The following is a 16,759-nucleotide window of genomic DNA, read 5'->3' as shown; positions in this document are numbered from 1 at the left end:
TTTCATTTTCTTAAGACCAATATTTGCTTGTTGAGTTTGTATAAGATTGATGATAATCTAATGGAACATTCGTTGGTAATGAGTACTGTTGTGATTGGTAGCTTTGTGTTGGCCAACTGTTGGCCGTCGTTTCGATATGATGCTTTGCGTACGGTGCTTCCGACGAAATTACGTGCGAAGATGATGTGGGACTTATTGATGGTTTTGAGATAATTGCATCTTGTGGTTCAGTTAAATGCTTTGATGAATAATCTGTGGATAATACATATAATTTAAATAAAATTGTATGTTATTTGAGGGAGAAGTTGGGAATGGAAATAAGTGGAGAGTTTCTTTATGCCTTCTTTTGGTTCTTTTAAATTTTCATGCATTTTATTTGCAATGGTTGCTATGCAATGTTTTATAAATATTTGTAACAATTTAAAATGTTAAGTTTACGTCAATTTTGAGTTTCTCAGAATAAAAATTAGTTACTAACTAATAGGAAGTCTTCAATAAATTAAATCAAATAGGAACAGTATGGAGAAAACTCAAAACGTTGCAGAATTCACTCTAAATTGATAAATTCACAAAATTTCAAAACATAACCTCAAAACAACATTAGAAAATTACCAAATAAAAGGCTACTAGAAGCTTTGATGTACGAGGATAGCAGTAAGTCGTTTATAGCATGATACAAAGTTTAAAGTTTAAATTACTTACCCTGATTTTGATTAAAATGCATTGCATTCGAGTTAAAGTTTTGAGTTTGATTGCTGAAAGGAGTATGTTGAAAGCTTCCAAGTGTTGAAGATGGGAAGGAACTTTGATGTCCTGAAGAATTGAGAAATTCGTAACCGTTCATCATTGGATATGATTCATTCGGCATTGATGAGCTATGATGATGATATTGTGAAATTGTGCTAAGAGGTGGACCCATGTTGGTAGTTCCTGAATGCTTTCGTAATCTAGCCCGGCGGTTTGAGAACCATACTTGGATTCGAGCTATTTTAAAGAGAATTTTCATTAGTTAAGTACATGATTATAAAAGGAAGTAAGAAATTTTACCTTCAGTAAGCCCAGTTCCTTGAGCTAATTCTTCTCTCGTATACACATCAGGATATTGAGTCCTTGCAAATGCCTTTTCTAATGCTTCAAGTTGATCACCCGAAAAAGTTGTTCTTGATCGTCTTTGCTTTCTTTTAAGCACAATACCGGGTTCTGATTCAGTTTCGCTATCGGAGTCTGAGCCTCTTCCTATAGATATTTTATGTAATAAAGAGTATAAAAGTTATCAATAAATCTTTTAAATGAAGATCGCTTTTTAATTTGTTAAAATATTCTTCCCATTCTTCCTTTTCATTTATGTGTGGCAAGTTCTTGACTTGATCATTTCTCATAACATTTTATATCCCACCGAAGAAACAAAGCAAAAGAGTCATAAAAATGTTAAAGATGAAAGAAGTTTCCGAAATGCAAGTCTCTTTTTTTTCATCATCTAATTTCGCCGGTTAACAGAGAAGGGAGGATGAATCGAAAGAGAAAGAATGAACAAAAAAAAAAAAAAAGGCATAAACGCAAGGCGAGAGAGAGGTGAGAAAATAATCATCATAAACAATCATAATTTATGCTAATAGATCTCAGCTTCTTATTCCATACCGAAAGAGATGCGACTTAATTAGATTTTCACACCTTTTGAGATATTCTTCAAATGAAATACTATAGAAATGTGTGTGGTTGGTTAGTTGATTTGTTCCCTAACATTTCTTTCTTCTCATTATCAATAGAAAATAGCCGAAAAAAAGCAGGCGTTAATTAAAAAGTGTTAAAAATAAATAAGCTCCTAAATAAATAAATCAATTCTTTTAACACTCTTTAAAATGCCTATATATGCAATATTGCTACTGTTATCATAAAATATCTGTTCATTCAACAGAAATATTTCCTTTTATTGCCACTACCTTTCTCGTAGCTACAAAAAAATATTATCAAGGACGTTTTATGATGCGAGACTTCTCATTTCTTTTATTTTAAGATTTTTTAGAACTATACAAAATAAATCATCTGTCGGATTAATTTATTTTTTTAATCTTTCTGTTTCTCTGATGCTAAAACGTCTAATTTTGGGATACACTGAGCACGGGAGACTAAAAATGAAATGAATTAAGAAGTCCTCGCGCAGTGGGTTACTGTGAAGTGAGGTTCTATCGATTTGCAAAAAAAGAAAAGATAGACATTCTCATTATAATCTGCATTTATTAGTCTGGTAGCTTGTAATAAAATCAGATCATGATTTGAGGATTTCTCGGGGTTCTTCTAATTTGATATTCAACGATTTGTGTAATTTTAAATGATTTTGCATCATTTGATTTTGTTTCTGCATCATTTCATTTTGTATTTGCATCATTATTTTGATTTCCTACGAAATTCAAGGTTTTTGCTAATTTTTCTGTCAGACGTTGACAAATAAACATCTCAAAATGGTAAGAATCATTATTTGACATTTAAATAACATTTTCTATTTGCAGCTCAATAGAATTGCTCATAAATTTGTCAATATGAACAGATCAAAGTAAACATTTTCAACAAAAATATTGCTAATCAAAATGATTTTGCAGTTTTAATTAATTTATTTTTTTGTGTACGAATTCAACATTTATTTTGAATTATGCTCAAAGGAACTGAATTATTATAATATTTAACGTCAAGTGTGAGACTTGCTTGCTTTTCATATCAGACTGCGTGACAGCAAGCAGCAGAAAAGTTTTCTTCTTTTTCTTCGGATTACCACGTGGAAGTTATAATATTAAGGAACATATCCATTCACACATACAGTAAGAATTCATAAAGAGTATAGCCTTAATTGCCCTTTGATGAGACCGCATGTAAGTCCAAAAATGACTATATATAAGACCGTTGTTGGTGTTTATGAACCTGAATATGTCCATTCATAAGCATCGCCGAATTGTGATTAATACTGTTTCATATGCAAATCCCTTTTGTGCAAGAAATTATTCCCATTTCAAAAATATGTGAGCGTAGTGTGAAAGAGAAGGATGGAATTTTTGAACAAGCAGGGCTGCTTCTTAAATTTACATTTTTATTCTTTATTTATAAAAAAATAAATGATGAATATGAAAAAATATTAATTTGAACACGAAAGATGTGTGATATTTAATATTATAATTCTTTTTCCTTCTCTTTCTTTGACTCCGATCCTTCCCTGTATCAACAGAATGATCATCAAACGAAGCCGAAAAAGGAATGCGATGTGTGAAGGCAAACTGTGAATAACAAAAACGTTGACACATAACAAAACATCAAATGAATGGAATTAAAAGACGAGCAATTTGTTCACAGGTTCCTTTATCGTTTTTGTGACTACCACAAAAAAAATGCATAGATTATCTCATTTCTCTTTCTTCTTGATGATTATAATCAATTAATTAATTAGCTAGTTTTTGGGAGGCTGAACAGCGTGAGTGGTCACATAAACAAAAAAGAAACTAGCAAACAAGAAAACATTAATTGATCATAAATATGTTTTCCATATTTAAGCACATTAATGAAAGCATGTTGTTGGAAATTAGCATGTATTATGAAGCGCAATCCTATTGCAATGATAAATTAATACTGTTGAATATCACCGACGCGTCGGTGATATTCTGAAAGTGTCAGATTGAAAAGGAATTCTTTGAAGGACGTGTAAACTGTCAGCTTTTCTCAGTTTCAGTAAGTTTCTTAATTTCATATGATGTGACATCATCAGACAAAAATCAACAATGGTATTATTGTACTGAGTACAATCCACTAATAGATTCTTTTAAGTATTTTATATGATTACTTACCACCCAGAATTCCATGAATAGAGTAGTCCTTTCGATCATCTTTTCTATCGATTCCAATGCCTCCACGAAGTAATCTCGATATTGATGAAACTGATGGTGGATCTACAACGCCTTCCTGCATTATTTATAAAATTCATTTTTATTATATTGTTGAAGGAGTTTTGTCATATTATTAATATAAAGTTAAATTCGTCAATTAAGAGCACAAGAGCATTTCTTTAGTCTCTCATTTTGACAGCAAATATGCCTCTTAAATTGATTGATTGGACTTTTTTATTTATTATTGAAAGATTTATTAAGTAAAAGATTGAGAGCTGTACTCTTATGGATTGATATAAAACTAATTTTTAAAGTAAAATTAAAAAAAAATTATTAAAATTTAGACAAAAAAGCAACATCAATAACTAGACCCATATTTTTCTTGATTTTTGAGATTTGAACTCTAGATTTTGCATTACTTTAATTAGTTACTAATCTTTATGTGATCGAATTCTTGGATAAATGTATATATCAATCTTTATTCACAAACATAACTCTCAATGGTACTTAACAAACAATCAATAAGAGCTGGAAATAATTTTATTGTGTGCTGTGTCGTATCAATTTAAGAGGTTCTATTAAGTCCCAATACTCATGTATTATTTCAAAACATTTACACACCTTTATCAGTCTTTCTCTAATTTCCCAACTGAATATTCCCGGATTTTCCTTTTTCATATCCTCTATCCGATTTTCTATCTCAGGCGTTGCAACACGTGCTGTAATGTTTTCTATGGTTTAATGATATTCAAACTTTTTATGAGATTATTATCATAAATTCATGGTATGAATTTTAGATGTATTCAAAAACGTATTTAGCTTAAGTAATTAACAAATCCCATCTAAGTAGCGTAAATATTTTATCAAGTCTGTCGATTTCTTGTGAATTTAATTTTCAATAGATTTTTATGATTGATCTTTTAAAAGTGATATATTTTGATTGCTGTCAATGAACGAACATTAGAGATTAAAAGTTAATTTTTTTTTTAAAAAAATTGGTTTGAAAGTTCGAAATTTCGAGTGCGGTTTATTAATTGGAAGTAGATTTAATTAGTTATGTAGCTGTAACAGGACATACGGATAATGAAAATAAAATGTTTCGGGTTGAAAAAGTTAATTTTAAAATCAATAACATCAGAATTTTAAAGATTAAATTTAAGTACTTGTACATCCTAATAATTTAAGTAATTCCTCAAAATAAGTAATTAAGCCATTTTTTTATCTTAAAAAAATAATTCTAAATTACCATGAGAAGTCATTTTGTACCTCGAACAATAATAATCCGTTTACTCAAAAAATATTTCCTTTATAACTTCAACCTGATCAATTAAGCTGCAGGCTACTGTAGAAATAAATTTATTAAGTTTGAACAACCTGATCAAACGATTTATTGATTTATAGTGTTTACTTTTCGCAATTGTAAATTCTGTTTAATAATTTCAATCGCACTTCTGTCTATAATTATTTGTTGATGCTTAATTTGCATGCGAATCAATAGCAAATATTGAATTGAGGAACCAGAAAATTGTTTTTGCATAATGAGTAGAACAAAACTCTAAAATATACAGTACACTTTTAAATTAGATACAGTAAGTCAGAAACTAATTGATTCTAAAATTCGTAACAGCCATTTCACGAATCTAACAACTTAATTCAAAAATCCATATAGTTCAATTTTTCAATCCAATTCAAAATTAGGAGGAAGAATATCTTTATTAACGAGATATCCGTTCATTTAGAGGTATTAAAATTTAAATGGTATTTCCTGGAAGCTTGCTAGCTTAACCTTAATGAATTGGATTTTAATAGAGCACAAAATCAAATGTTCTGTAAATTGTTTAGTTAATATTTCCATCTGGATTTTTTACGGTCTAATTTAACTGGAATACAAAAATGCAAGTGACAACAATGAGTGAACAAGTGAGGAAGTCTTATCTTAAGGAGCATGACTGTTTATCCAATTTTTGGATTCTAAATAGAATCAATTTGATCAGGGATTGAATTTTATATGAAATCGAGTTACGACTTTAGTTTTGGCTAAATATTTTTTGATATCATAAGTATAAATAGTCAAATGAGCCATTTTACGTTTTTCAATGACAAGCAATCAAGTATTTTGTTTCTTATCAAAGGATATTCAATTCTAACCTAAAATTTAAAAACTTTACCTTACTTAAAATTCATCGACTTTTCCACATTAATTTGCATGATTTTGAATACATCTAAGCCATATCATGAATTCTCCACCCCAAAAGTCACATTTAACTTACGTTTACTTCCACCAATCACGCCGGGTCGAATACTCCCGGTTTCTTGATATCTATTTAATATTTTTGATACACATCCATGAGATACTCGAAGTTGTCTAGATATTACACAGGGCCGAACTCCGCTAGCTGCCATTTCAACGATTTTTAATCGTATATGATTTGGAAGTGGCCTTCCATTTATAAAAACACCGCCTAATTGATTCACACGACCCTGTCCTAGAATTATCACATTTTGATATTCAAATATAAGATTATATTGCCAAATAAATTTTTAATTAAACTTTTTTTATTTGTCATAAATAAAATATTAAGATAATAACAGTAAGAGAAAGATTCTTTGGCAGCTGACTTGACTACCAGCTGCATCATCATCATCAATGAGACGACAACAACAAATAATGTAACCCCCGATTTATAAATACAGAATAGAAGGGACTCATATGTATATAAAAATGCGTGGAAATTCTTAGCCAATGAAATTGATTCGTTCTGGATCTTTTGATGCATTCAGAAATTTTAGATCCATATTTCACTAGTAGCAGCTATTTAAAGGTTGTAAATTGGTTTCAATTATTGGAACAGGGGTTGAGTTTTGTTCACTCGACGAGCGTCTGGGAAATAGTATTGTGCGTATGTGTATACATACATAAAAACTTTTTTTTGGAATGGCGTGAAAAATTGAAACTATTTCCCTTGCCAGTTGCATTTTAGAGAGTGAGGAACAAAAAAATTAAAAGTCACAAATTTTTAAATCAACGGTCTCGTATTAGTTATGGTGCATATGGCATTTGATGCATTTTTCAAGATTTCTTTTGGGCAATTGATTGATTTCTTTGGTGCTGGTTAATAGATACTGATCGCTTTTGACTTTGAAGTGTAATTTAGTATATTTTTGGCGCCTGACATTGAAATATCATTATTGGGAATGCAAGTTTGAGATTCTAGAGGCAATCTGATCAAATTTACATCCTATTCTTTATAGTATGGATGACATTTGGTGTTAATTTAAAGGAAAAGTTGACAACATTGACTAGAATTAATTTCAATTCTGTCGGTAAGTTAATCTAATTCATCCGAGTGACATATGGCGACAACCTTCTATTTTTAACCGTCAGATCCTCGCTACTTCCTCTTAATCATTGTTATAAGCACAGTGACGTAGCGGTAATCTGACGACGGTAATGTGCCGCCTAGATCATGTTTTAATCATATTTGTTAGGACCTTGAAAGGAATCTTGATAGATGATACCTTGAAATGGATATCCAGCAAAGAGAGGTCGCATGTTGAGAGAGCTACTATTGCTTATTGATCCTGATATATCCATAATTTCTATTCACTCTTATCACTTTGTTCACACTTAATAATAGGTATAAAATATATTAATTTTAATTAAATAGTATTCCTTTGTATATTTTTCTTTTTTTTCTCTTTTTTTGTACAATATTCCTTATTTGCATGAGAAATAATCACAAGAATTTTGCGTGGGATATAACACACGACAGTTCTGTTATAGAAGCGAATCTAATGATTCACAAAAGTATATTAAAAAAAAAATAAATATTCTTATTCCACAATTTTTTAACTTCTTTCCGTTCCGCGTCGCGTGCCGATCTCAATGAAATCTAACAATAAACTGTGCACAGATTGGTTTACACAGTTAAAGGGTCTCAAAACCGGCACAATATAGAGAACTCATGTCCAATTGAAAATCATTCAATTCAGTCTGTGGATACGAATGAGATGGAGAGAAGATTTGAATGAGATGTGACTATGTCTGCCTCACTCTAACATAAGTGATACATGATCAGTAGAGTGATCAAGAAGAAGTGTTGTTGTTGAAAAAAAGTTAAACTCCGCCTTAGGCACATAAAAAAAAAATTGTGTACATATTTTTTTAATGATAATACAATATATTATACTTTAAGTAAACGATCCATTGATAATAAAAATTGTATTTATATTTATATTATATGCGTGAATCCTCTATTAAAACAAAAGAGAGTAAGTAATAATGAATTATAGGAGAAAGAAGTAAAGTTAAAAAAGTTCCCATGGTGTTTAATAAAAAGTAAAAAAAGGGCTTTTTCTTCTCTATGCATTGATTAATTGGCGTTAATCCAAGAATGGAGCAGAAAAATAGTTTACATTGATGTACGACTAATTAGCTCTACATTTAATTTACTTAAGAGGAAAAGGTTGCTTGATGAATAATCGCTGGTCATTTACAATTTTTGTTGAATCATAAGGAACCAACGTAAAAAAAATAATCAAAATAGAAAAAAAAAGATATTCTTATAGACTATAGCAGTCGATAGATGAGAGCAAGAGAAGAAAATGCTGCAATGATGAATGGCGAGATCAAATTTTTACTCTTCGACTTTTTTGATTCATTTTGGGAAAAAAAATATATCGTTTGATGAGATGAGTTAAGCTGAGATCTTTGGGGATTTTTTAGCCTGTTATTTTATGTGTTGTAATGTTGGTTTTTATGTCTACAATGTCTGTGCGGTTTTTGAAAATAAATATGAAGAGGACTATTAAGGTTTGCTTGTGACATAAGCCAATATATGACAACATTTTTACGGATAAGGTAAGAAGAGATAAGTGAATGTAAAATAATTAACACAAGTAACTTTAACGTGCTATGCAATTTGGGTGCTTAATTTTTTGTCTTTACATTTTTAAATTGACCATAAAACTTTTTTATTACTGTTAGGTAGATACTAAAAAATTTAATTAATAATTCATTGTCAAAACAGTTTTCGAAATTGTTCAGAAAAACGGAAATTGCTCGATTTTCATATCAAATTGTGAAAATTAAATAAGAAATTTAAATGGCATTAAAATCAATGAAATGCAGGTAATTTAGACATAGTTACACAATGGACTTTTAATTACAATTTTAATTAATTTTTTTAGAACATTTTCTTGAATTTTTGATCAAAAATTGAACTTCATGACCTAATTTTGAATAGTAGATATGGAAAGGACATCTAGTTCACAGTCTAGACACATAGGATACGGATTGTTGTCAATTAGTTTTCTAACCTACAAATAGCTAGTTTTTTGCTAGAAATGTTTGTAATTATCTATTTAAGATCAAGATTTTTGAGAGTTTGGGATTGTCGTACTCATCTGCTAATCATCATCTTGGATTTCCAAAAGATCATAAACTATTACAAAAATCCTTAACTAATTAAAGTTATACAACTTCAAAAAATCTATATTTACATAATGCTTACTTCCTATATTACCCCTTTTATTATCTCCAAAATTCTCATGACAGACACAATAGATCCATTCATAATTTATAAATGAACAGCAGCATTCTCCTTATTATCACAATTTCGTCACACAAAACTACCAATTTGTTCAGTCCTAATAGTTAGGAATTTTACATCGGAATTTCACTAACTTTTAGTGCGCTTTTCTAAGATTGATTTAATTAGACCTTTCTAACTTTAAATCTTATTGTAGAAGCTGAGAAAAGAGGTGGATAAAACAAAAGCCAGAACGAAGACGAAGGAGAATAAGAAGAGGAACTGGAGAGGATAGAATGAGAGGAGAAGTAAAGAAAAATTATACAATGATGAGGATGGGATCTGATTTTTATTATTATTAATTGGTGGCAATCAATTTTCTAACTGAATTCCAGCATCACATCATAATATTAACATGAGTAAATATAAAGAGAGAAGGTAGTAAAAGAGGAGGAATTAATTAGTCTGCGCACTTTATTCGAATGGAATTTTTATTTGTTTTTATTAAAGGCGCTACGAAGAGAAATAACAAAATATGATGCAAGTCAATCCGCATGAGATCAAGTTCTTGTTTTCATTTTGATGAATGGCGAGCAATTGATCTTTTAAAATTATGGGAACTATGGTTTTGTCCAATTGATCATCCATCGAAAGCATTTAATCCTCCATGTGAACCAGATTTCAAGCAGTTTCATGAAAATGAGCCATAGCGTAATTAATTTTCCACCTGAATCATCTCATGAGATTAAGTATTCTTACTGCTTTGGCTTATTCTTGTGTTTTTTTTTTGCTGTTCCTATAGCAAACTTTTTTGGAGCCTTTTTGTTCTTTCATTTAGACGGAAATTAATCATCGCATTGCAGATATACATTATTTAGATTTACGTTGACTATAAAGAAGCAGGCAGGCAGACACACACGTAAATCTAGAGAGACCATAGACCGGATCAACGAAATTTGATTTGAGCCGATTTTCTCTATTTGGAGCATGATGAAAATTTTTCGTCTTGAATGAAAGAGGAATTTGAAGTCAATGATTCACAATGGGCATTTTTTTTTTCATGAATGTATGAGCGCCTATACATGCTATGTGTTGTTGTAGTTATGTTTTTGAATTATTGTGCGGAAATTGCTTACTTACTTAATCTTCTGTAGCATGCTTGATTATAATAATCAAGAAAGTGTAAGAATCTATGGTCCATCAATGTTTTTGGATGTGGTCATGAATATGATCATAATGATTTATCTATTTTTGTTGTCTAACGGATTCCTCAGGAAGCCTTTTGTCAATGAATTGTAACAACAAAAAATCAATCAATTGAAAATCTCTTTTCTTATTCAAATTGATTTCTTTTTATTTATCTGTGACTTACTCTATAAATCCATTATTACTACGACCCGCGTCGATGAATGAAAAAAAGAGAAAAAAAAAAATAGTTTAATTGAATTTTCGATTAGATTTGTTTGATTTTGCTCCATATCGAATTGTGGGAGCACAGCTAAAAATGTGATGTGTCATGAAAATATTTACCACAGCCGATCACTCGACACACCTGAAACATTATGTTTTCATCATCGTTTTATGAAGAGGTATAGAGATACATGAACACAAAAAAAAAAACAGCAAGAGATCCCCGTCGGGCAAAATGAGCGGCAAAGGCTTTCATGTTGAAACAGATCACACGAGAGAAGAACGTAATCGATTTGGTACCATAACCAAATGTTGCTTATTTTTGTGCAGTTTCTGTTATATGCAGTTATGATCAGTGAAGACACAGTGTCTGTTAGTGCAGATTCTTTTTTATTTTCGTTTGCATGCTCCATATATATTCGTATATGGATTTGACGCAAAATGAAATTTATCTGTCGATCATAAAAGTAAAGCCTGCATGTAATAAGTTACCATTAATTTCTTAATGATTTCATACACACAAAAAGTCAAGGATCGCCAACAACAACTGGCAGAGATGCCTCAATATTGATAGAATTCATTGAAAGTTTTTGAGTGTGGCTTTACCAGTTGCATGTTCTCAGTCCAAAAAAGAATATGTTCATTCTTCGTTATCAGTTCAATGACGCGGTAAAAGATGAGAGAAATGAATTGCAATACATGCTTGCTTCCATCTCCACCTCATTTCTGCAAGAATTTTGAATATGCCTTTCAGGGTAGAATCAAAATCATATCGTAATGAAGAAATATGAGTGTATACCTTCAACGGCCCAGTGTAGCTTTTAGTTCCGGTGCATTATGAGATCTTTTATATTGTTGAAGAGAATTCATAAATTAATGATTTTCTTCATTTCTGTTTTCCTCTGCTTTTTTTTCATGTTTGCCAAACATTTTTATTCTCTTTTAATTCATAAGGATCATTCATACATCCATATATGTAGGAAAATACGAGTAGTATACGCGAATATTTTGATTACATGGAATATAAATAGAAAGGTTAATTCTTAATTTATATCGAACTAAAAATATTTATGTACATTAAGTAGCATAAAGCATGTCTAAAAGTCACCATATGATCACGACAAAGTCTTGAATGAGTCACATCAACCCACAATTCAAAAAATCTTTCGTTACAGATAGTAAATGTTATATTTTTAGTGGATGAATTATTGAACGACTTGCATTTCACGGCTCGTAATTCATGAAAAATTTTAAAATAGATAGCCTCATAACCGAACCCATATGAAATGTTCTATACGTACCTTTTATTTTATTTTCATTATTGAATGCAGATTTTTTTTTTTTTGAAAAACTTGCAGACGAATTGGAGCCAAAAAATATAAAAATTTTTGCATTATGATGCTGACCTTAGCACAATGCACATTCGCTTCTTTTGATCTTTATGGGCTTTTTTAATTCCTCAACTTTTGTGCTTCTCTCTCACTTACTTCTTATCTCGTAAATCTTTCAGTCATCATTTTCGCATTTTTTTTCTGATATATGCTGCATATACATATATAGGCATACGTCTCTTGGTGTAATTCTTTTGAATATTATTTTATTTTTCTATGGAAATTCACTGGCTGGGTGGTAGAATTCTTCTGGAATTATTCAGCATAAAATACTTTTGATTGAGATTTTAGTTGACTTTTGTCAAAATATGTACAGGACTTGATGCATCTGTTTGGTTCCGAATTCTTTCTGAGATCTTCATTCTTAGTATATTCTTTGGATTCGAATTTTGGTAGATTTGATGATCTTCTGGTCCAATACTTGCGCAATACCACTTAGTAAACAAATTGGTGTTCATCCCTTGCCCAAATCCCTCGTCTATATCTCAAACCAATTTATTAGAAACGTGCAATTTGAGAATTATCGCTAAAGCACAAAATAAATTTAGTTACCTCCTAAGTCATTCATTTGACATGTTTTTAAGCTTTATTGGTCGACAGAAAGAACCTCAAAGATTTAAATTGAGATGTTACGTGTGTATATTTTAGGGTGTAAATATATTTTGTGGTTTCTCACTGTATTTTGTTAAACAATTTATGCTTCAATTCAGCGAGCGAACGTTTATATCTTTTTTGCAATTTAGAATATGTGGTTTGGTATATCGACTATAGTGTTGGAATAAGTTGATGATTTGCAATCGACAGGAAGCTTAAACAATGTCTTACTTTTATAATACATCAAGTCTTATAGCATTCTTCTTTTTTTTCGTATATATCTTTTTACTTTATTCATAACATTCATATAGACAGATTAAATTCATTTCAATGATTGAAGTTATTAAGTTTCTTATTTTTCTCTTGCAATGCCATAGAATATAAATCCTTAGCATAAAGTGTGTTGTTGATTTGTAATTTAAGGTTAAAACAAAGAACAAAAATAACAGAAAGGATTTTATTATTTTAATCCTGTACCCATTTTTCATAATTGCCACCCCAGGAGTCATTTTTTATCGGACTAGGGTTTAAATCCTCATCGTCGTCAGATGTATTGATTGGCGAATTTGTAATACTCATGCATGATTGAAGACGCTCAAGGAGATCAGTTGCCACTTGTGCAAATTGCTCCCATATTTGATCGGGCGGATTACCTTGAAAAATTCTTTCCTCATCTGTAATAAATCATTGGCAAAAATTTAATGCAACTTTTTTCAAATAAATATTATATGAATTATACCTAAATATTCAGCTAATTCACCACCTAATAAATCACTCTCAGATTCACCAAGTGTTTCAACTACATTGCTGCTATCGATCAAAAAATTCCAAAAAGCTTGACAACACATCCCCGATAGCAACCAATCTTCATTGTATGCTGCGCTTTGTAAAATTTCTCGAAGAATTTTAATTCCATTGAGCTCTTTGAATGAAGCTCTTCTTTCCCAATCGCCAAGTAAATTGACAAGAACACCGCATGATGCTGTAACGAGTTCCGTATCATCTGATTGTAGACATTTAACGAGAATCTTTAATCCATTAGATGTACAAAATGACTGTCTTGCTGTTGAATTTCTTGTTAAATTTCCTAACACTCGAGCCGCCTCAGACTTTGCTGTAACCGGACCTGTACTTAAGATTTGACACAGTGCTGCACTTATGTCTCTCATTCTCTCAATTATACTACCAGGATGATTAACATTAATATCTTCAGTGCTATATTGGTAGTATGATAGATTATGCAAGGCTGCAAGTGTTGCAAGAACCAGTTCTAATGCTTCTTCGGTTTTAATTTCTTTTGCCTCTAATAAGATGTTTAATAAGACAACGCCAAGCGGATGCCTTAAACCAAGACCATATCCAACTTCAGCATTAACACTCATATTTGCAATAACTCTTATGAGTTTAATTAAAGCATCCATAACTGTATCTCCGTTAGTATTTTTGATATCAAAACGTTGATTTGAGAAAAATTCTAAGGTGTTGAGTAGATATTCCATAGCTGCATCATTATTGAAGAAGTCTAATCTTGCTTCATCATATTTTGCATGTATGTTTCCTAATATGTATCCAAGTCTTGATATGACTCCTAATGCTTTCTCAGGTGAGCATGTGGATGAATAGTTGTAAGCAATCGGTCCAAACAATATACCCAATCGACCTGCATCTACGGCCATATTCTCACAACAGGTTTCTATTTCCGATAAAATACTTAATGTCCTAATTATATTTGTTTGAACTTCAATTTCATCCATACAAATTTCTGCTGCCCTAACTAAATGTTTCCCAGCTATTTCCAAATGCGTGTCCTCCTCGTCAATTGACGATGCACGTGAATGTTTCATGTTAATTATTTGCGCAAATACAGGCGAACCCGAAAGTACTCTTAAAGCTCCTGATAACTGATATAGTGCATGCAATGGCTGTCCACACAATTTGTTTGTTGATCCGTGCTCATTTATTATTTGAAGATGAACAATCATCAATTGAATTATACCATGCTATTTAAATAAAAAGAACATAATTTGTAGCTTAAATTTGTCAACAAATGATTTTATGTTTTGTAAATTTGTCTATCTATGTGAATGACTAGTCATCGTTTATTTTATGGCATGTTCAAAAAGATCAACAAAATTTGTTATTAGTTTTAGCTGTGCTTTTATGAATGTATACCTTATTTGGCTCATTTTGACTATTGATCACTTTGAAAATAATGCGCCTAATTTCATATCAATCAATGTAACTACATGTTCTTTTCTTACATTAATGTATGTGCAATCAAAACAATTTTGTATGGATAATTTTGAAAATAAAATAAAAAAAGAACATTGGAACAAATATTTACCCTCACTAGTCGATATGCAAGTGACTTTTGTTTCGAAATTTTTATAGTTTTGCCTTCAACATTTTCCGTTTTCTTGGACAGTGTATTCAAATTCGCTGTAGCTAAGAACCGAATTGCGCCATATCCGTAAATTGCTGCTTCAGGTTCGCCTTTGATGTAATTTATACAAATAAAATAATTTCTAATGATTGCATAATTATTATGGAAATTACATTCCTTACCTTCGGCTGTTGGATTAACTCTACCCAACGCATCTACTAATAATTCAGGAACGTCTGAATCAATAAAGAGGGAATCGTTTACCTCATTTCGTGCTACTTTGAAGACAAGTTTGCATGCGCCTGTTAGATTACTTCCGCTGATATTGTTCATTGATAACACGATACGAGCGATAGCTAGTAAAATTTTAGGTGAATTACACTCGACAAGTCCATACAAGACGCCTAAGATAGCACCCCTATTACATTGCGTTCCCTTGACACGTGAATAAAGCTCCAACAAAATCTATGTTAAATGAAAATGTGTCACAATTAGATTATCAACTGTACATACATTTGTTGGATATAATTTTCTGATACAAGTTTATACATTACCATATTCAAATGAACTTGAGTTTCGTCCGAGCACTCTTTAATACCTGCATAAGCCTTTAGCATATCCAAAAGTGTATCAGTTGATGATTGAATAAGCGGATTGAGGTCATTAGATCGAATCAATCGATTTTTAGATAAATCCTTGTTCAACATGCCATCATTCTTATTATTACTTCCACTAACATTTGGTGTAACAGTTTCATCAAATGATACTGGCTGTTTACGCTTTAATGGATGTTGCGGATTTTGTTGTTTCTGTTCATCACCTCCTCGACTTGGTGGAAGCGACAGGGAAGTAGCTTTGTTATACAAAGGCATCGGATCGCGTACTGAAAATATTTCAGAATGAGCTTTTTTATGTTTTGTTATTTTTTTTTTGTTGAGGAAATTGGAATGGACAAAAATACATATAAAAATAAAAGAGCTTTATCGATTATCCTCTATTTTTTGAATGTCTCAATGCAAACGAATGTAAATAAAATGTAAGGAATAAATTTTTTTGAAGGTAAATGGTTCCATCGCGTGATCTTTTCAAGTGAATTCTAAACTTTTACTCGTCGGTGGTATTTTAAATGAATAATAATTTAATTACTCACACTCGTCTAAGGATGTTGCTGATGAAATCGCATTTGGTGGTTCGAGAAGGGCAGGCAGTTTTGTTGTCTTTAATCCTGATTCATGTATTGTTCCGATTGAACTTGATCTTTGAACTTTTGTAGTATTATTCGTATTCAATTGCACTTCACTTCCAGTTGGTGATTGATTTATTGGCTCAAGACACGGAAGTGCACGCATTTCATACTGCAGATATTTTAAATTAAATGCACTTGGTGGTCGACCCGAAGGAAAAGAATTTCCATAAAGCTGTCTGTTGTTCACATTTGGTGTTATGGGTCTTTTAGTCGATACAAGCTTAGCTCCATTTCCCGACACTAAGCTATTTTGAGCTTCTTTTATTATTTCTGCAGACGTTTTTCTATAAACAATTTTCGGGACAGTTCCTTTATTCTGCATGTTTGATACTAATACT

At 31.2% G+C, this 16,759-nt stretch overlaps 2 protein-coding genes across 2 annotated transcripts; both read right to left on the bottom strand.

The window, feature by feature from the left end:
* Window positions 1–10: 10 nt before the first annotated feature.
* LOC139086494 (protein gooseberry-neuro-like) lies at window positions 11–7,723 on the bottom strand. The gene is made up of 7 exons (XM_070634958.1): window positions 7,386–7,723; window positions 6,137–6,352; window positions 4,488–4,585; window positions 3,828–3,942; window positions 1,048–1,236; window positions 703–984; window positions 11–252 (listed from the first exon to the last, which is right to left on the bottom strand). Exons 1-7 carry the CDS (start codon window positions 7,459–7,461, stop codon window positions 11–13), a joined length of 1,218 nt encoding a protein of 405 aa, XP_070491059.1. The 5' UTR covers window positions 7,462–7,723.
* A 5,480-nt stretch (window positions 7,724–13,203) lies between these two features.
* On the bottom strand, window positions 13,204–16,642 carry LOC139086281 (armadillo repeat-containing protein 2). The gene is made up of 6 exons (XM_070634685.1): window positions 16,326–16,642; window positions 15,730–16,058; window positions 15,358–15,640; window positions 15,137–15,285; window positions 13,532–14,792; window positions 13,204–13,466 (listed from the first exon to the last, which is right to left on the bottom strand). The coding sequence occupies exons 1-6, from the start codon at window positions 16,522–16,524 to the stop codon at window positions 13,258–13,260; spliced, it is 2,430 nt and encodes an 809-aa protein (XP_070490786.1). The 5' UTR covers window positions 16,525–16,642; the 3' UTR covers window positions 13,204–13,257.
* Window positions 16,643–16,759: the final 117 nt, after the last annotated feature.

This window comes from Chironomus tepperi, unplaced genomic scaffold, assembly GCF_022539635.2.
Source record: "Chironomus tepperi strain 1889 unplaced genomic scaffold, CSIRO-AGI_Ctep_v1 contig_85, whole genome shotgun sequence".
In the NCBI taxonomy this organism is placed as follows: Eukaryota; Metazoa; Arthropoda; class Insecta; order Diptera; family Chironomidae; genus Chironomus; species Chironomus tepperi.
Note: the sequence above shows the minus strand (reverse complement) of the source record. Positions and strands in the feature narration are given on the sequence as shown.

What these genes read in the sequence shown, in the direction of transcription:
- LOC139086494 (XM_070634958.1), bottom strand. Translation starts at nt 7,461, where the DNA reads ATGGATATATCAGGATCAATAAGCAATAGTAGCTCTCTCAACATGCGA. An exon ending in CGTGATTGGTGGAAGTAAAC is followed by an intron (nt 4,586 to 6,136) that starts GTAAGTTAAATG and finishes AAAACATTACAG; the next exon opens with CACGTGTTGCAACGCCTGAG. An exon ending in GCATTTTAATCAAAATCAGG is followed by an intron (nt 253 to 702) that starts GTAAGTAATTTA and finishes TATTATCCACAG; the next exon opens with ATTATTCATCAAAGCATTTA.
- LOC139086281 (XM_070634685.1), bottom strand. Translation starts at nt 16,524, where the DNA reads ATGCGTGCACTTCCGTGTCTTGAGCCAATAAATCAATCACCAACTGGA. An exon ending in CTCAAGTTCATTTGAATATG is followed by an intron (nt 15,641 to 15,729) that starts GTAATGTATAAA and finishes CATTTAACATAG; the next exon opens with ATTTTGTTGGAGCTTTATTC. An exon ending in TGAATTAGCTGAATATTTAG is followed by an intron (nt 13,467 to 13,531) that starts GTATAATTCATA and finishes GATTTATTACAG; the next exon opens with ATGAGGAAAGAATTTTTCAA.